Here is a 19,262-nt window from a genome sequence, read left to right as displayed (position 1 = left end):
ACCCCCTTGTGCCCCTCCCCCACCCCCGCAGGTACCACATAAACGCAGGAGTCACGTGACCGCTCGCCTCGTTAATCAATTAATTAATTAATTAATTAATTACCGTTTAATGAGCCCGGCTCGGAGGGGGGAGGGGGGGAAGCGGGAATGGAGCGGCTCCCAGGGGAATCCCGGAGATTCCAGCGGCTCCAAACCGGGGAAAATGGGGGAAAAAACGGCGGAATTGGGGATCGGCGCCGTGCGCGGGGGATGCTGGGAGCGGTATGCAAATGAGAGGGAAATGGAGACAGGGATGGGGGCAGGGGGCAGGGGGAAGGATTGGGACAGAGACAGGGAAATGGGACAGGGGAAAGGGATGGGGACAGGGACAGAGATGGGAACAAGGAAATCGGTAAAATTATGCCAATATGTAAATGAGGCAGCGCGGGTGATGCTGGCAGTGATATGCAAATCTACCCGCGGGACGACCAATGGCGGGATCAGATATTATGCAAATGAGGCAGCGCGGCGGCCAATAGAAGACAGGCGGGTAGCTGTCAGTATGCAAATAAATCACGGCGTCAGCCAATAGAAAGCGCGCAATCAGCTGTGAGTATGCAAATCAGCCTCAGGTTGAGCCAATGGGCGCTGGGCGCGGGCGGACGAAGCCCCGCCCCTCGCGCTGCCCGCCGGGCGGAAGCGGAGCCAGAAAAAAAAAGGGAAAAGGCGGAAAAAGACAAAAAAAAAGCGGCGGCGGCTGAAAATGGCGGAAAATTTAAAAGGTGGCGCGAGCGGGGCGGGCCCGAGGGGTCTCCGAGGGAGCGTGAGGGGGAAATCAGGGGCGGGGGAGGCTCTGAGGGGACGGCGCCGCTTCCCGCGCGCGGCCGTTGGCGCCTGAGGGGACGGGGGAAAGTGGCGGGAACGCGCTGAGGGGTGGGGGAAGGGGAGCATGTGAGGGAAGGGGGGGACGCTGTCCTGTCCCCAAATTCCCCCCTCAATGTCACCTCACCCACCCGGTGTCCACCCCCCCGAGTGCCCCGTGTTGTCGCTGTCGTGTGGTCGCGACAGAGCGAGCGGTGTGGGCGGGCCCGGGGGGGGGCGTGTGAGGTGAGGGGGGGGGTCTGTGGTGTCACCTGTCCCCTCACGTTGTCCCCCGGTGTGTCCCCCCCCTTTCCGGTGACATCCCCAGAGCGCTCCGTGTGCTGCCTGTCACGACAGAGCGAGCGGTGCGGGCTGGGCCGGGCTGAGCTGGGCAGGGCAGGCCCGGGGGAGTCTGTGGTGTCACCTGTCCCCTCACGTTGTCGCCCGGTGTGTCCCCACCCCCGGTGACATCCCCAGAGTGCTCCGTGTGCTGCCTGTCGCCGTGGTCGCAGCTGCAGGAGCTGTGCCGGCTGCAGCGCGTGCGGTGCCGCGCCCTCGGCGTCACCCGCCGCAACCTCGCCGACTTCGAGGTGGAGCTGCTGTGCGACTACCGGCGAGTGCGGGTGAGGGCCGCGGGACCGCGAACGGGACCCGCGAACGGGACCCCCGAACGGGACCCCACAGGCAGCAGGACCCCCAAACTGGGACCCACAAACAGGGACCCCACAGACAGCAGGACTCCCAAACCGGGACCCCACAGACAGCAGGACTCCCAAACCGGGACCCCCGAACGGGACCCGCGAACGGGACCCCACAGACACTGGGAACTCACCCAGGACTCCCAAACTGGGACCCCCAAACCAGGACCTCGCAGACAGCAGGACCCCCAAACCGGGACCCCCGAATGGGACCCCACAGGCAGCAAGACCCCCATACTGGGACCCACAAACAGGGACCCCACAGGCAGCAGGACCCCCAAACTGGGACCCACAAACAGGGACCCCACAGACAGCAGGACTCCCAAACCGGGACCCCCGAACGGGACCCCACAGACACCGGGAACTCACCCAGGACTTCCAAACTGGGACTCCCAAACCAGGACCACGCAGACAGCAGGACCCCTGAACCGGGACCCCCACAGACAGCAGGACCCCCAGACCGGGACCCCCAAACCAGGACCACACAGACAGCAGGACCCCCAAACTGGGACCCCCGAACCAGGACCCCACAGACACCAGGAACTCACCCCGGACTCTCAAACTGGGACCCACAAACTGGGACCCCACAGACAGGACCCTCAAACCGGGACCCCCTCACACACACCGGGAACCCAGCAGGGACCCCCAAACTGGGACCCCACAGACAGCGGAAACTCACCCAGGACTCCGAAACACTGGGAACCCCGCAGGGACCCCTGAACTGGGACCCCCGAGCCGGGACCCCCGCACAGATAGCAGGAACTGACCCGGGACCCCCAAACCAGGAACTGACACCCCAAGAACCGCTCGCTCTGTTAGGCCCCAAAGGGTCCCTGGACATTGGGGTCACTCCAGGACCCCCTGATCTTGTGAGACCCCAGAAGGGCCCCCACACTGGGGTCACTCCAGTACCCCCCTGACCCTGCGAGACCCCAAAGGACCCCCACACTGGGGTCACTCCAGTACCCCCCTGACCTTGTGAGACCCCAAAGGACCCCCACACTGGGGTATCCGACCCCTGACGACCCCAAGGACCCCCACACTGGGGTCACTTCAGGACCCCCCTGACCTTGTGAGACCCCTGGGTGTCCCCAAACCCTGAACTCCCCGAGACTCCTGTGTCCCTCCTGACCTTGTGAGACTCCACAGGATCTCCAGACATTGGGGTCACTCCTGTGTCCCCCCTGGCCTTGTGAGACCCCACAGGACCCCCACACTGGGATCATTCCAGCACTCCCCAGGCGTTAGGAGACCCCAGGAGTCTCTGGACACTGGGGTCACTGCAGGACCTTCTGAGTCCCCACAGGGGGGTCCCCACAGCCCACCCCCCTACCCCAACACCCCCTAACCCCCCGTTATCCCCCCCAATACAGGACGAGGAGTTCTACCTGGTGAAGTGGCGCGGTTACCCCTCCTCTGCCAACACCTGGGAGCCGCGGCGCAACCTGCGCTGCCGGGGGCTGCTGCAGCAGCTGCACGCCGACCTGGCGCGGGCCCCGGCCGGGCCGGTGCGGCCGGGGCCCCGCGGGCTGCCCGCCCGCGCCGTGTCCTACCTGGCGCAGAAGGCGAGCAGCGGCGGCGCTGCGGCGCTGGGGCGCCACCTGAACGCCGCACGCGCGCAGCCACCGCGCCGCATCGTGGTGGAGAACGAGGTGGACCTGCACGGGCCGCCCGCGCACTTCGTCTACGCCAACGAGTACAAGGTGGGCGCGGGCGTGGCGCTGACCCCCGTGGCGGCCGGCTGCGAAGTGCCAGGACTGCCTGGCCGAGGCCACGCTGGCCGGGGGCTGCTGCCCGGGCGCCTCGCGCAACAGGTTCGCCTACAACGAGGCCGGGCAGGTGCGGATCCGGGCGGGGCTGCCCATCTACGAGTGCAACTCGCGCTGCCGCTGCGGCGCCGAGTGCCCCAACCGCGTGGTGCAGCGCGGCATCCGCTACGACCTGTGCATCTTCCGCACCGGCGACGGGCGCGGCTGGGGCGTGCGCACGCTGCAGCGCATCCGCAAGAACTCCTTCGTCATGGAGTACGTGGGAGAGGTGAGCGGGACAGGTGTGGGACAGGTGTGTGTGACAGGTGTGACACAGTACAGGTGTGTGTGTGGGACAGGTGTGTGTGACAGGTGTGACACAGTACAGGTGTGTGTGACACAGTACATGTGCGTGACAGGTGTGTGTGACAGGTGTGACACAGTACAGGTGTGTGTGACACAGTACAGGTGTGTGTGACCCAGTACAGGTGTGTGACAGGTGTGTGTGACAGGTGTGACACAGTACAGGTGTGTGTGACACAGTACAGGTGTGTGTGACCCAGTACAGGTGTGTGACAGGTGTGTGTGACAGGTGTGACACAGTACAGGTGTGTGTGACACAGTACAGGTGTGTGTGACCCAGTACAGGTGTGTGACAGGTGTGTGTGACAGGTGTGACACAGTACAGGTGTGTGTGACACAGTACACGTGTGTGTGACAGGTGTGACACAGTACAGGTGTGTGTAACACTGTGTGTGATGGGGAGGTGAGTGCGAAAGGTGTGCTACAAGTGTGACACAGGTGTGTGGGGTGGTTCAGGTGTGCCCAGGTGTGTGGGATGGATCCAGGTGTGCCCCAGGTGTGACACAGTACAGGTGTGAGTACAGGTGTGCCCCAGGTGTGTAGGGTGGTTCAGGTGTGCCCAGGTGTGTGACAGGTGTGACATGGTACAGGTGTGACATGGTACAGGTGTGCCCCAGGTGTGTGACAGGTGTGTCCCTGTCCCAGATCATCACCTCGGAGGAGGCGGAGCGCCGGGGACAGGTGTACGACCGCCAGGGCGCCACGTACCTGTTCGACCTGGACTACGTGGAGGACGTGTACACCGTGGACGCCGCCCACTACGGCAACATCTCGCACTTCGTCAACCACAGCGTGAGTCAGGCTCACCTGGGCTCAGGTGGGGCTCACCTGGGCTTGGGGTGGGTTTAACCTGCCCACAGGTGTGGTTTACCTGGGCTCAGGTGTGGGTTTACCTGCTCACAGGTTTGGGTTTACTGGTCTCAGGTGTGGGTTTACCTGCCCACAGGTGTGGGTTTAACCTTGGCTCAGGGGTGGTTTTACCTGGGCTCAGGGGTGGTTTTACCTGGGCTCAGGTTTGGGTGTACCTGCTCACAGCTGGGCCTTTACCTGTGCAGAGGTGTGGCCTTACCTGTCTTACGAATTGAGCTTCCAGCACCTTTTCCCCCAGCTGTGGGTGGGGCTCACCTGTTGGGGTGTGGCTCACCTGTTGGGGTGTGGCTCAGGTGCTGTGGGTGTGGCTCACGTGCCAGGCGTGGCTCACCTGCCGGGCGGGGCAGTGTGACCCCAACCTGCAGGTGTACAACGTGTTCATCGAGAACCTGGACCAGCGGCTGCCCCGCATCGCCCTGTTCGCCACCAGGCCCATCCGGGCCGGGGAGGAGCTCACCTTCGACTACAACATGCACGGTACCTGGCACACACCTGGCACACACCTGTACCTGTCACACGCATGTCCATGTCACACATCTGTACCTGTCACACCTGTCCTTGTCACACCTGTCTTGCACAGACCACACCTGGGTGGGTCCTGACCACACCTGGGGGGTTCCTGGTCACACCTGGGGGGTTCCTGACCACACCTGGGTGGGTCCTGGCCACACCTGGGGTGTTCCTGGTCACACCTGGGGTGTTCCTGGTCACACCTGGGTGGGTCCTGGCCACACCTGGGTGGGTCCTGGCCACACCTGGGGGGTTCCTGGTCACACCTGGGTGGGTCCTGGCCACACCTGGGGGGTTTCTGGCTACACCTGGGGTGTTCCTGGTCACACCTGGGGGGTTCCTGGCCACACCTGGGGGGTTTCTGGCCACACCTGGGTGGGTCCTGGCCACACCTGGGGGGTTCCTGGCCACACCTGGGGGTTCCTGGCCACACCTGGGTGGGTCCTGACCACACCTGGGGGGTTCCTGGCCACACCTGGGGGGTTCCTGGTCACACCTGGGGGGTTCCTGGCCACACCTGGGTGGGTCCTGGTCACACCTGGGGTGTTCCTGGCCACACCTGGGTGGGTCCTGGTCACACCTGGGGGTTCCTGGCTACACCTGGGTGGGTCCTGACCACACCTGGGGGGTTCCTGGCCACACCTGGGGGTTCCTGGCCATACCTGGGGGTTCCTGGCCACACCTGGGGGGTTCCTGGCCACACCTGGGTGGGTCCTGGCCACACCTGGGGGGTTCCTGGCCACACCTGGGGGGTTCCTGGCCACACCTGGGGTGTTCCTGGTCACACCTGGGTGGGTCCTGGTCACACCTGGGGGGTTCCTGGCCACACCTGGGGTGTTCCTGGTCACACCTGGGGTGTTCCTGGCCACACCTGGGTGGGTCCTGACCACACCTGGGTGGGTCCTGGCCACACCTGGGGGGTTCCTGGCCACACCTGGGTGGGTCCTGGCCACACCTGGGGGGTTCCTGGCCACACCTGGGGTGTTCCTGGTCACACCTGGGTGGGTCCTGGCCACACCTGGGGGGTTCCTGGCCACACCTGGGGGGTTCCTGGCCACACCTGGGTGGGTCCTGACCACACCTGGGGTGTTCCTGGTCACACCTGGGAGGTTCCTGGTCACACCTGGGGGGTTCCTGGCCACACCTGGGGTGTTCCTGGTCACACCTGGGGGGTTCCTGGCAACACCTGGGTGGGTCCTGACCACACCTGGGTGGGTCCTGGCCACACCTGGGGGGTTCCTGGCCACACCTGGGTGGGTCCTGGCCACACCTGGGGGTTCCTGGCCACACCTGGGGGTTTCTGGTCACACCTGGGTGGGTCCTGGCCACACCTGGGTGGGTCCTGGCCACACCTGGGGGTTCCTGGCCACACCTGGGGGGTTCCTGGCCACACCTGGGGTGTTCCTGGCCACACCTGGGTGGGTCCTGGCCACACCTGGGGGGTTCCTGGCCACACCTGGGGTGTTCCTGGCCACACCTGGGTGGGTCCGGGCCACACCTGGGTGGGTCCTGGCCACACCTGGGGGGTTCCTGGCCACACCTGGGGGTTCCTGGTCACACCTGGGTGGGTTCCTGGTCACACCTGGGTGGGTCCTGGTCACACCTGGGGGTTCCTGGTCACACCTGGGGTGTTCCTGGTCACACCTGGGTGGGTTCCTGGTCACACCTGGGTGGGTCCTGGCCACACCTGGGGGGTTCCTGGCCACACCTGGGTGGGTCCTGGCCACACCTGGGGGTTCCTGGCCACACCTGGGGGTTCCTGGCCACACCTGGGTGGGTCCTGACCGTACCTGGGGGGGTTCCTGGTCACACCTGGGGGTTCCTGGTCACACCTGGGGGTTCCTGGTCACACCTGGGGGTTCCTGGCCACACCTGGGTGGGTCCTGGCCGTACCTGGCCGCTCCCAGGTGTGGCTGAGCACACCTTTCCCCGCAGTGGACCCCGTGGACGCCGAGAGCACCCGCATGGACTCCAACTTCGGGCTGGTGGGGGGGTCCCTGGGGGGCTCCCCGCGCGCCCGCGGCCGCATCGAGTGCAAGTGCGGGGCGGCCTCGTGCCGCAAGTACCTGTTCTGAAACACCTGGGCCACACCTGGCCACACCCACCACACACCTGGGCCACGCCTCCACTGCCGCCCGCAGCGCCCGCGGGGATCTGGGGGGCTGAGGGGGTTTGGGGGGTCCAGGTGGGGTTTTGGGGGGGTCTCAGGTGTGTTTTGGGGATCCAGGTGTGCTGTGAGTGCCATGTGATGACAACACCTGTGCAGTTCTTCAAGGCTACACTGGGGAGGTCTTGGCGGGGGGTCCAGGTGGGTTTGGGGGGGCTGAGGGGTCCTAGAATGGTTTTGGGGGGGATTTTGGGGGTCCAGGTGGGTTTTGGGGGGGTCTGAGGGGTCCTAGAATGGTTTTGGGGGGATTTTGGGGGGGCTGAGGGGTCCTAGAGTGGTTTTGGGGGGGATTTTGGGGGGGCTGAGGGGTTCCAGGTGGGGTTTTGGGTTCCAGGTGTGCTGTGAGTGCCACACAGTGACAACACCTGTGCAGTTGTTCCAGGTCACACTGGGAGAATTTTGGGGGGGTCTAAGTGGATTTGGGGGTCCAGGTGGGTTTTGGGGCTCCAAGTGGGATTTTGGGGGGGATCCAGGTGTGCTGTGAGTGCCACACAGTGACAACACCTGTGCAGTTGTTCCAGGTCACACTGGGAGAATTTTGGGAATGGTCCAGGTGATTTTGTGGGGGGGGGCCTCAGGTCCAGGTGGGTTTTGGGAGCATCTTGAGGGGGTTTTGGGGATCCCAGGTGTGTTTTGGGGGGCTCCAGGTGTGCTGTGAGTGTCACACAATGACAACACCTGTGCAGTTGTTCCAGGTCACACTGGGAGAATTTTGGGGGGGGGGTTTAGGTGATTTTGGGGAGGTTTTGGGGGTCCAGGTGGGTTTGGGGGGTCTCAGGGGGGGTTTTGGGATCCAGGTGTATTTTGGGGGGCTCCAGGTGTGCTGGGGGTGCCATGAAGGTCCCACTGGGGCAGTTTTGGGGTGGTCCAGGGAGGAATTGGGGATGTTTTGGGGGGTCTGTGGATTTTGGGGAGGGTCTGAAGCGTTTTTGGAAAGATTTGGGGAGGTTTTGGGGGTCACACGGTGCCACCAAACTGCAAGAACCAGACTGGGTGGATCGAGGGGAATTTTGGGGGAAGTTTTGGGATATTTGGGGGGAATTTCAGGGGGGTTTGGGGAGGAGTTCAGAGAAGGCTTTGGGGGGATTTTTGGGAAAATTTTGGGGTGTTCTGGGCAGAATTTTGAGATGTTGTGAGAAGGATTTTGGGGTGTTTTGGGCAGGATTTTAGGGTGTTTTGGGAAGGATTTTGGGAGGCTTTGGGCAGGATTTCAGGAAGGATTTGGGGAGGTTTCATGCAGGATTTTGGGGTGTTTCCGACAGAATTTTGGGGTGTTCTGGGCAGGACTTTGAGGTATTTTGGGAAGGATTTTGAGGTGTGTTGGGAAAGACTTTGGGAGTGTTTGGGGTGTTTTGGGAAGGATTTTGGGGCGTTCTGGACAGGATTTTTAGGTGTTTTGGGAAGGATTTTGGGGCAGGATTTTGAGGTGTTTGAGGCAGAATTTGAGGGGGGTTTCAGACAGAATTTTGGGAGGTTTTGGGCAGGATTTTGGGGCGTTTTGGAGGGATTTTGGGCAGGATTTTGGGGCGTTTTGGGCAGGATTTTGGGGCGTTTTGGGCAGGATTTTGGGGTGTTCTGGGCAGGATTTTGGGGCGTTTTCGGCAGGATTTTGGGGTGTTCTGGGCAGGATTTTGGGGCGTTTTGGGCAGGATTTTGGGGGTCTTTTGCTGCCGCACGCCACTCTCAAAACTCGCCGCACTCCAAGACCACGCAGGACGTTGCAGGGTGGTTTTTGGGGTATTTCTGGGGGTGTCTCCAGGCAGATTTGGGGGTTTGCCGCGGGGATTTGGGGGTTTTTTGGGGCGCCTCAGGCGTGCTGGCGGCGCCAGACGATGACGGTGCCCGCGGCGTCCCCCGAGGCCAGCAGGGACTCGTCGCAGTTGAAGGCCACGGCCAGCACGCCCCCCCCCCACCCCCCACCCCTCCTGCTGCCCCGCGCCACGCAGGCCACGGGTTCACCGTGGACATCAGGCACGGGACTCAGGCATCAGGGAACTGCACGGACCCCGCCTCGCTGCCCGTCACTGCGGGGACACGGGGACATCGGGGTGATTGGGGACACTGGGGACATCAGGGACACCCAACTGCCCTCCTCGCTGCACGTCACTGCGGGGACATCGGGGACATCAGGGACACTGGGGACATCAGGGACACTGGGGACATCAGGGACACCCAACCGCCCTCCTCGCTGCCTGTCACTGTGGGGACACAGGGACATTGGGGTGACTGGGGACATCGGGGACATCAGGGACATCAGGGACACTGGGGACACCCAACCGCCCTCCTCGCTGCCCGTCACTGCGGGGACACGGGGACATCGGGGTGATTGGGGACATCGGGGACATCAGGGACACTGGGGACATCAGGGACACCCAACCGCCCTCCTCGCTGCCCGTCACTGCGGGACATTGGGGGACATTGGGGACATCGGGGACACTGGGATTGGGGGACACTGGGGACATCAGGGGCACCCAGCCACCCTCCTCACTGCCCGTCACTGCGGGGACATCGGGGACAGGGATAAGGGATGTGATCCCATTGACCCCCTTGCTGCCTGTCACTGCGGGGACACTGGGGACACTGGGGTGAGGGACGGCACCCAGCTGCCCTCCTCACTGCCCATTCACTGTGGGGACACTGGGGACATCGGGCTGATTGGGGACACTGGGGACAGGGATAAGGGATGGCACCCAGCTGCCCTCCTGGCTGCCCGTCACTGCGGGGACATGGGGACAACAAGCACAGCTGTGACCCCACTGCCCTCTGTGCTGCCTGTCACTGCCTGGGGACACGGCCGGGGGTGGCACCTGTCCCTGCACCCACCCCAGCCCCTTCCCAGTTTGTCCCAGTCTCTCCCAGTCCATTCCCAGTTTGTCCCAGTCTCCCTCAGTCCCTCTCAGTCACTGCCCAGTTTGTCCCATTCTGTCCCAGTTGTCTCTCCCAGTCCATCCCAGTCCATTCCAGCCCCTCCCAGTCCATTCCCAGTTTGTCCCAGTCCATTCCCAGTTTGTCCCAGCCCCTCCCAGTCCATCCCAGCCCCTCCCAGTTTGTCCCAGCCCCTCCCAGTCCATTCCCAGTCTCTCCCAGTCCATTCCCAGTCTCTCCCAGTCCATTCCCAGTCTCTCCCAGTTCCTCCCAGTCTCTCCCAGTCCATTCCAGCCCCTCCCAGTCCATTCTCAGTTTGTCCCAGCCCCTCCCAGTCCATCCCAGCCCCTCCCAGTCTCTCCCAGTCCATTCCCTGCCCCTCCCAGTCTCTCCCAGTTCCTCCCAGTCTCTCCCAGTCCATTCCCAGTTTGTTCCAGTCTCTCCCAGTCCATTCCCTGCCCCTCCCAGTCTCTCCCAGCCCCTCCCAGTCCATTCCCAGTCCCTCCCAGTCCATTCCCAGTCTCTCCCAGTCCATTCCCTGCCCCTCCCAGTCCATTCCCAGTCTCTCCCAGCCCCTCCCAGTCCATTCCCAGTCTCTCCCAGTCCATTCCCAGTCTCTCCCAGTCCATTCCCAGTCTCTCCCAGTCCGTCCCAGTGCTCACCCACGCAGGCTCCCTGCCGGAAGGACATCAGGGGGCAGAAGCAGCTCCTCAGGGGCTGCTCCCGGTGCCGCGTGGGGAAACTGCGCCGGAGCCGCAGCCCCGGGGCCCCCGAGCCCCCCTCGTCCTCCACCACCCTGGGGGGGACCAAAAACGGGGTCAGAAACACCCAAAAACACCCAAAAATCACCCCAAAACCCCTCCTGAGCTCCACCTCGTCCACCACCCTGGGGAGGGAAAAATGGGTCAGAAACACCCAAAAATCACCCCAAAAACCCTCCCAAGCCGTCATCCTCCACCATCCTAGGGGCACCAAAAAGGGCTGAGAAAGACCCAAAAATCACCCAAAACCCTTCGTGCCACCCTTTTCCTCTACCAACCTGAGAGGACCAAAAAGGGGGTCACAAATACCCAAAGATCACCCCAAACACTGCTCCTAAAATCCCCCCGAGCCTCCCTCCTCATCCCCCACTCTGGGGAGCGGAAAAAGGGGTCAGAAACGTCCAAAACCTCCCAAAAACTGCCCCAAAACCCCAAATCCATCTCCACCACGGAGAACTGAAAAACTGGGGGGTTCAACCCTGTGACCCCCAACTTCCCCCCTGTACCCCCAATCCTCCTATCTGCCCCCCCCCCCCCAAAATGTCCCCAGGCCCCCCCAACAATGTCCCCTGATGTCCCCTGAACACAGAGCAGGAGCCAGTCTGGGCAGGCCTTGACCAGCAGGGCCAAGTCCGCCCCACGTCCCCCAGTCCCCCAAGGCCACTGAAGGGTCCCCAGTGTCCCCCTGATGTCCCCAAAGCCCCTCCAGTGTCTCCCCAGTAGCAGAAGAGCAGCAGGTGTTTACCCAGCAGGGACAGGTTGTCCATCCCACCCCAAAGCCCCTTAAGGTCCCCAATGTCCCCCCCCGATGTCCCCAAGGCCCCCCCGATGTCCCCAAGCCCCCTCCTGATGTCCCCAAGCCCTCCCAATATCCCCAAGCCCCCTCCCCATACCGGAACAGCAGCAGATGGTCAGGGCAGGCTTTGACCAGCAGGGATGGGTCTGGTTCACCCCAAATTCCCCCAATTCCCCAAATCCCCCCGATGTTCCCAAAGCCCCCTGACGTCCCTAAAGCCCCCCCCAATGTCCCCGAGCCCCTCCCGGTACCGGAAGAGCAGCAGGCGGTCGGGGCAGGCGTTCACCAGCAGGGACGGGTCCGGCGCCTCCCGGCTGGCCCAGGCCCGGGCCGAGAGCGACGTGATGGAGCCGCCGGCCTGGACCAGCACCCGCGAGGCCTTGGTCAGCCGGCCTGGGGGGGCACGGAGTGAGACCCCTCCCAAAACACCCCCAGTGCTTCCCAGTACAGCCCCAGCACAGCCCCAGTACTGCCCAGTGCCTCCTAGTGCCTCCCAGTACCTCCCAGTACTGCCCAGTACATCCCAGTGCTTCCCAGTACAGCCCCAGTACATCCCAGTGCCTCCCAGTGCCTCCCAGTACAGCCCCAGTACATCCCAGTGCCTCCCAGTGCCCCCCAGTACTGCCCAGTACATCCCAGTGCCTCCCAGTGCCTCCCAGTACAACCCCAGTACATCCCAGTGCCTCCCAGTACTGCCCAGTGTCCCCCAGTCGTTCTGTACCCACCCCCAGTGCCCCCCCAGTCCCCTCCCAGTCTGTCCCAGCGCCCCCCAGCCCCTCTGTACCCACCCCCCATCCCCTCCCGGTGCCGTTACCGGTGCCGGGGTCGCACAGGAACGAGGACACCGAGCCCCGATCATCCCCGGCCCACAGGACCCGCCCGGGGGCGTCGAAGCAGAGGGCGAGGACCCGCCCGGGGAGGCGCCCGGTGCCGCCCCGAGCCGCCTTCCCCGTGGAGATGTTCACAACACGGACCATGTGCCGGGCACTGCCCACCTGGGGGGCGCAAAAATGGGGCTGGGGGGGCACCCTGGGACCCCCAAACCCACCCTGGGACCCCCAAACCCATCCTGGGACCCCCAAACCCAACCTAAGACCCCCAAACCCATCCTGAGACCCCCAAACCCAACCTGAGACCCCCAGATCCTCCCCAAACTCATCCTGAGAGCCCCAAACCCATCCTGGGACCCCCAAACCCATCCTGGGACCCCCAAACCCACCCTGAGACCCCCAAACCCACCCTGGGACGCCCAAACCCATCCTGAGACCCCCAAACCCACCCTGGGACCCACAAACCCACCCTGAGACCCCCAAACCCACCCTGGGACCCCCAAACCCAACCTAAGACCCCCAAACCCACCCTGGGACCCCCAAACCCATCCTGAAACCCCCAAACCCACCCTGGGACCCCCAAACCCATCCTGAGACCCCCAAACCCAAGCTGAGACCCCCAAACCCAAGCTGAGACCCCCAAACCCACCCTGAGACCCCCAAACCCATCCTGAGACCCCCAAACCCACCCTGGGACCCCCAAACCCATCCTGGGACGCCCAAACCCATCCTGAGACCCCCAAACCCATCCTGAGACCCCCAAACCCACCCTGAGACACCCAAACCCACCCTGGGACCCCCAAACCCAACCTGAGACCCCCAAACCCAACCTAAGACCCCCAAACCCAACCTGAGACCCCCAAACCCACCCTGAGACCCCCAGATCCTCCCCAAACTCATCCTGAGAGCCCCAAAATCCTCCCCAAAACCGCCCCGAGCCGCCTTCCCCATGGAGATGTTCACCACCCACACCAGAGTCAGGTTTGGGGGGGATGCCCGGGGGTCTCTCAGGGCTATGGGGGTCTGGGGGGTTTTGGGGGTATTTTGGGGTGGTTCTGCGGTGGCATTTGGGGTATTTTGGGATGGTTTTGGGGTGTTTTAGTGTTTCTCTCACCACAGCCAGGTTGTTATGGAGCGGCTGGAACGCACAGCACAGCAGGGCAGGGTTGGGTTTGGGGGGATGTTTGGGGGTCCCAGGAGGGGCTCTCAGGACTCTGGGGTTTCAGGTCAGTTTTGGGGCAGTTTTGGGGTGTTTCAGGATGGTTTTGGGGTGTTTTAGTGTTTCTCTCACCACAGTCAGGTTGTTATTGAGCGGCTGGAACGCACAGCACAGCAGGGCAGGGTTGGGTTTGGGGGGATGTTTGGGGGGATGTTTGGGGGTCCCAGGAGGGGTTCTGTGATGTTTCAGGGTGTTTTCCGGGGTATTTTAGGGCAGTTCTAGGATTTCTCTCACCACAGTCAGGTTGTTATTGAGCGGCTGGAACGCACAGCACAGCAGCGCGGCCCCGTCGGGGTCGGGCACGCGGCGGATGCAGCGCCCGTCCCCGGGGTCCCAGAGGCGCAGGGTCCCGTCCAGCGAGGTGGACACCAGCACGTCGTTGGACAGGGACCAGGCGAAGTCCGAGACGCCGGCGCCGTGGCCGCGGAGCCGCCGCAGCACGGCCGGGGGCCCGGGGGCCAGGCGGCACACGGAGAGCGTCCCGTCCAGCGAGCAGCACGCCAGCAGGTGGCGCTCGTCGTGGGCAAACTGCACCTTCCGCACTGGGGCGGGGCGGGATATTAAGGGGTGGGTGAGACCCCTCCCCAAAATTCTGTAGGGCCCAGAACGCCCCCAGAGTCAGGGGAGAGCCCTAAACCCACCCACTGTGTGCCACTCATGGTGGGCAAACTGCACCTTCCGCACTGGGGGGGGACGTTAAGGGGTGGGTGAGACCCCTCCCCAAAATCCCACAGAGGGGTGACTCCCCCCAGACTCACTTGCAGACCCACCCACCCCCACAAATGACATCCCCCCCAGACCCCTCCCCCATCCCAACACCCCCTCAGGACCCCCCCCCAGGGGACACCTGAGACCTCCCCAGCCCCCCGGGTTACCTGCGCTGTCTCCAGGTGAGACCCCCAGACCCCTCCCCACTCCTTCTCATGGGAATCCCCCCTCAGGGACCCCCCCGGAACTCCCTGAGACCCCCCCCCGACCCCCAAACAACACCTGAGACCCTCCAGACCCCCCCCGAAACCCCCCAAACAACACCTGAGACCCTCCAGACATCCCCAGGGGGACACCTGTGACCCCCAACCAAGCCTGGACCCTCCGCCTCAGACCCCCCCAAACAACACCTGAGACCATCCAGACCCCCTCAGGGAGCACCTGAGACACCCCCAGCCCCCACAAGGGGACACCTGGGACCCCCCAAACAACACCTGAGACCCCTCAGACCCCCTCAGCCCCCCTAAACAACACCTGAGACCATCCAGACCCACCTCAAGGGACATCTGAGACCCCCCCAGACCCTCCCCCAGATGACACCTGAGCCCCCCCAGCCCCCCCCGGGTTACCTGCGCTGTCCAGGTGCTGGTCGAACACGTGGAACACCCCCGCGAAGGCGTAGTTCTCACTCAGGGTTGTGTCGCCGGCCATGGCCCGGCTGGCCTCGGCCAGGGGGGTGGGGACCACCCCGGGGGGGCTGCGGGGGCGGGGCAGCGTGAGACCCCTCCCCCAAATCGATCGGGAACTCTCTGAGCCCAACCCGGCACCCCCCCCCCCCCCGCCTCCCCGGTTCCCGGCAATGGTTTGGTCCAGGGGAATGGGGGGGAGGGGCAATGGGAGACCCCCCAGGTATCGATTGGCAACCCCCCCATCCCCCACAATGGTTTCGCCCACAGCTGTGCAGCCCCCCCCCACCCAGAATGGATGGGGGGAGGGGGAGGCACCTTGAGACCCCCCCCCAAAATCACCGGGACCCCCCCAAGAGACCTCACAACCCCTGAGACCCCCCCCAGCATAACTCCCCAGCACCTTGAGACCCCCCAAAAAACCCTAAAATCCCCCTAAAAACCACCCAAAACCCCAAAATCCCCCAAAAATTCCCCTGGGACCCCTCCCCAACCCCCCAGGAGCCTGAGACCTCCCCGGCCCCCCAAAACCCCCTGGGAACCCCCCCAAAATGACTCCCCAGCACCTTGAGACCCCCAAAAACCCCTAAAATCCACCCAAAATCCCCCAAATCACCCCCAAAATCCCCCAAAAATTCCCCTGGGACCCCTCCCCAATCCCCCCAGGAGCCTGAGACCTCCCCGAGCCCCCCAAAACCCCCTGGGAACCCCCCCAAAATGACTCCCCAGCACCCTGAGAACCCCCAAAAAACCCTAAAATCCCCCCTAAAAAACCCTAAAATCCCCCAAAATCCCCCCCAAACCCCCCAGGACCCCTCCCCAATTCCCCCGGGGTCTCACCGCTCGTCAGGGCCCCCCCGCAGCCCCCCCGGGCCGGAGCTGCGGCTCAGCGAGCGCCGGTGGCCCCGGGACCCCCGCGGGTCCTCCTCGAAATCCTGGGGGAGAAGGGTTGGGACCCCCGAAAATGGGGAGGGGGGGACCCGAAAATGGGGGCGGGAGACCCAAAATTGGGGGGTGGGAAATGCAAAATTGGGGGTGGGGTTTTTAAAGAGGGAGGCAAGGGTCCAAAAATGGGGGTAGGAAATCCCAAAAATTGGGGGAAGGGGGGGAGCTGGTGCCCCAGGTGTGCCCAGGTGTGCCCCAGGTGTGCCCTAACCCTGCTGTACCTGCCCCACGTGTGCCCAGGTGTGCCCTGAACCCCTCTAGGTGTGCCCCAGGTGTATCCCAGGTGTGCCCAGCTGTACCCAGGTGTGCCCAGGTGTATCATACATGTACCCAGGTGTGCCCAGCTGTGCCCAGGTGTATCATACATATGCCCAGGTGTGCCCAGCTGTACCCAGGTGTGCCCAGGTGTATCATACATGTACCCAGCTGTACCCAGCTGTGCCCCAGGTGTACCCCAGGTGTACCCAGGTGTACCCCAAACCCCTCCAGATGTGCCCAGGTGTACCCTGAACCCCTCTAGGTGTACCCAGGTGTACCCAGGTGTACCCAGGTGTGCCCAGGTGTGCCCAGGTGTATCTCAGGTGTGCCCATGTGTGCCCAGGTGTACCCTGAACCCCTCTAGGTGTTCCCCAGGTGTATCCCAGGTGTACCCCAAACCCCTCCAGGTGTACCCAGGTGTATCCTACATGTACCCAGGTGTATCATACATGTACCCAGGTGTACCCAGGTGTGCCCCAGGTGTACCCAGGTGTACCCAGGTGTGCCCCAGGTGTACCCAGGTGTACCCAGGTGTACCCAGGTGTACCCAGGTGTGCCCCAGGTGTGCCCCAGGTGTACCCAGGTGTGCCCCAGGTACCTCCATGCGGTCCAGCGTGGTCCGGCTGGCCCTCAGGGCGCTGCGGCAGTGCCCCAGGTGTGCCCTAACCCTGCTGTACCTGCCCCAGGTGTGCCCAGGTGTGCCCAGGTGTATCCCAGGTGTACCCAGGTGTGCCCCAGGTGTACCCAGGTGTGCCCCAGGTGTGCCCAGGTGTGCCCAGGTGTATCCCAGGTGTACCCAGGTGTACCCAGGTGTACCCAGGTGTGCCCCAGGTGTACCCAGGTGTGCCCAGGTGTACCCTGAACCCCTCTAGGTGTTCCCCAGGTGTATCCCAAACCCCTCCAGGTGTACCCACGTGTGCCCAGGTGTGCCCCAGGTACCTCCATGCGGTCCAGCGTGGTCCAGCTGGCCCCCAGGTGTACCCAGGTGTACCCCACCCCAGGTGTACCCAGGTGTACCCCAAACCCCTCCAGGTGTACCCAGGTGTACCCTACAAACCCCCCAGGTGTGCCCAGGTGTATCCTACATGTACCCAGGTGTACCCAGGTGTGCCCCAGGTGTACCCACGTGTGCCCAGGTGTGCCCCAGGTACCTCCATGCGGTCCAGCGTGGTCCGGCTGGCCCTCAGGGCGCTGCGGCAGCTGCCCGCCTCGGACAGGGCCCCGTAGCGCTGGGCCAGGAGCCGCGCCCGCAGCCGCAGGTACCAGCGCCGCGCCTCACCTGCCAGGTGCCCGCCCTGCGCGCGCCGCGCCGCCGCCGCACTGCGTAGGACTGCGGCGCAGCTGCGGTACGCCGCGTACCTGCACAGGTGAGACAGGTGAGGTACAGGTGAGAGACAGGTGAGAGACAGGGTTAATTCTACACAACCAAGTTGACCCATGCCAGGGTGCAAGTGAGGTACAGGTGAGAGACAGGTGAGACACGGGCAAGTACAGGTGAGAGACAGGTGAGAGACAGGGTTAATTCTACACAAAACCAGAGAAATTGCACCCTAAAATGGGCCCAGGGTGCAGAACTGATGCAGCTGCAGTGTGCGGTACACCGCATACCTGCACAGGTGAGACACAGGTGAGGGACAGGTGAGGTACAGGTGAGAGACGGGGTTAATTCTGCACAAAACCAGAGAAATTCCACCCAAACCCAGGAAATTCCACCTAAAATTGGGCTAAAAATGCGGAATTTGCGGCAGCTGCGGCGTGCGGTACGCCGCGTACCTGCACAGGTGAGGCAGGTGAGATACAGGTCAGGTAGAGGTGAGGTACCAGTGAGAAATGGGATTAATTCTACACAAAACCAGAGAAATTCCACCCAAAAATGGGCCCAGGGTGTGGAACTGTGGCAGCTGCAGCGTGCGGTACACTGCGTACCTGCACAGGTGAGACACAGGTGAGATACCAGTGAAAAATGGGGTTAATTCTACACAAAACCAGAGAAATTCCACCTAAAAATCGGCTCAAAAATGCACAAATGCGGCACCTGTAGAGTGCAGTACACTGCGCACCTGCACAGGTGAGACACAGGTGAGAAATGGGGTTAATTCTGCCCAAGCCCACAAAATTTCCACCAAAAGATGGGGAAAATCAACCCAAAACCCGGCCCAGGGGATGGGGCACCTGTGGGGTGTGGCATGCAGCACATCTGGGACAGGTGAGACACAAGCGAGGCACAGGTGAGAAATGCGATTAATTCTTACCCAAAACCAGAGAAATTTCACCCAAAAACGGGCCCAGGCGTGACAATACCCCAAAAAAACGCCCCAAGCAGCCAAACCCTCCAAATTTCCGCATCCAGGTAAGAACATCCCCCCCTCATAAACCCCCCCACGTATCCAAAATCCTCCCCCAAAATATCCCCCCGAGCTCACCGCGCGTCCACGGCGAGCACCTGCTGCCACACGGCGGCCATGGCGGCCGCGGCCGCCGCGGGGGGACCCTGCCGAGGGAACAACAGCGTGAGCTGAGGGGAAAAATGGGGAAAAAAGGGGGGGAAAAAGGGAAAAAAATCGCACCGGGGCGGCCCTACCTGCGCGTCCCGCTCCACCTCCGCCTCAGGAGCTCCGCGGGGCCGGGGCTGGGCCGGGGGAGCGCAGCCGGGCCGGACCGGAAGTTGCCGAGGCACCGCCTCACGCCCAAATGGCGGCGCGCGTCGCCCTGGAGACGGAGGGGTGGTGGGAGTGGGCGCGGTCATTGATGTGATTGGTTAGTTTTGAGAAATGGGGCGTGGCTTTGGGCTCGTCTGTAATTCCCGCCTTCCAGCAGAGCGCGTTGATTGGGTGATCATGCAAAAGGGGCGTGGTGAACGCGTCTCTTTATGGTTATTCCGGAGCGCCCCGGGATTGGCCGCTCCACCCGGCTCCTCTTGTCTGTCCCGGGTCATCCCGCCCGCCGAATTTGCGACTACATAGCGGGACGCTTTACGGCAGCGGGCCGGGGGTCCCGG

At 63.3% G+C, this 19,262-nt stretch overlaps 2 protein-coding genes across 2 annotated transcripts; one reads left to right on the top strand and one right to left on the bottom strand.

The window, feature by feature from the left end:
* The first annotated feature begins 646 nt into the window (after nt 1-646).
* On the top strand, nt 647-7,169 carry SUV39H1 (suppressor of variegation 3-9 homolog 1). The gene is given in 7 exon segments (XM_030970344.1): nt 647-761; nt 1,318-1,463; nt 2,912-3,283; nt 3,285-3,575; nt 4,295-4,441; nt 4,867-4,996; nt 6,965-7,169. Coding segments are annotated over 7 exon segments (1,245 nt in total). The 5' UTR covers nt 647-742; the 3' UTR covers nt 7,105-7,169.
* Nucleotides 7,170-8,917: 1,748 nt separating this feature from the next.
* WDR13 (WD repeat domain 13) lies at nt 8,918-18,610 on the bottom strand. The gene is made up of 10 exons (XM_030970339.1): nt 18,594-18,610; nt 17,416-17,623; nt 15,902-15,996; nt 15,005-15,132; nt 13,902-14,209; nt 12,433-12,613; nt 11,870-12,011; nt 10,724-10,857; nt 9,474-9,594; nt 8,918-9,124 (listed from the first exon to the last, which is right to left on the bottom strand). Exons 1-10 carry the CDS (start codon nt 18,608-18,610, stop codon nt 9,004-9,006), a joined length of 1,455 nt encoding a protein of 484 aa, XP_030826199.1. The 3' UTR covers nt 8,918-9,003.
* Between the last annotated feature and the right edge of the window lie 652 nt (nt 18,611-19,262).

The sequence above is a fragment of the Camarhynchus parvulus genome, unplaced genomic scaffold (genome assembly GCF_901933205.1).
Source record: "Camarhynchus parvulus unplaced genomic scaffold, STF_HiC, whole genome shotgun sequence".
In the NCBI taxonomy this organism is placed as follows: domain Eukaryota; kingdom Metazoa; phylum Chordata; class Aves; order Passeriformes; family Thraupidae; genus Camarhynchus; species Camarhynchus parvulus.
The sequence above is the reverse complement of the archived record's forward strand: the minus strand, read 5'-3'. Positions and strand labels throughout refer to the sequence as shown.

What these genes read in the sequence shown, in the direction of transcription:
- WDR13 (XM_030970339.1), bottom strand. An exon ending in TCAATAACAACCTGACTGTG is followed by an intron (nt 12,614 to 13,901) that starts GTGAGAGAAATC and finishes TGCGCCCCCCAG; the next exon opens with GTGGGCAGTGCCCGGCACAT. An exon ending in GACGGGCAGCGAGGAGGGCG is followed by an intron (nt 9,125 to 9,473) that starts GTTGGGTGTCCC and finishes GGCGCGGGGCAG; the next exon opens with CAGGAGGGGTGGGGGGTGGG.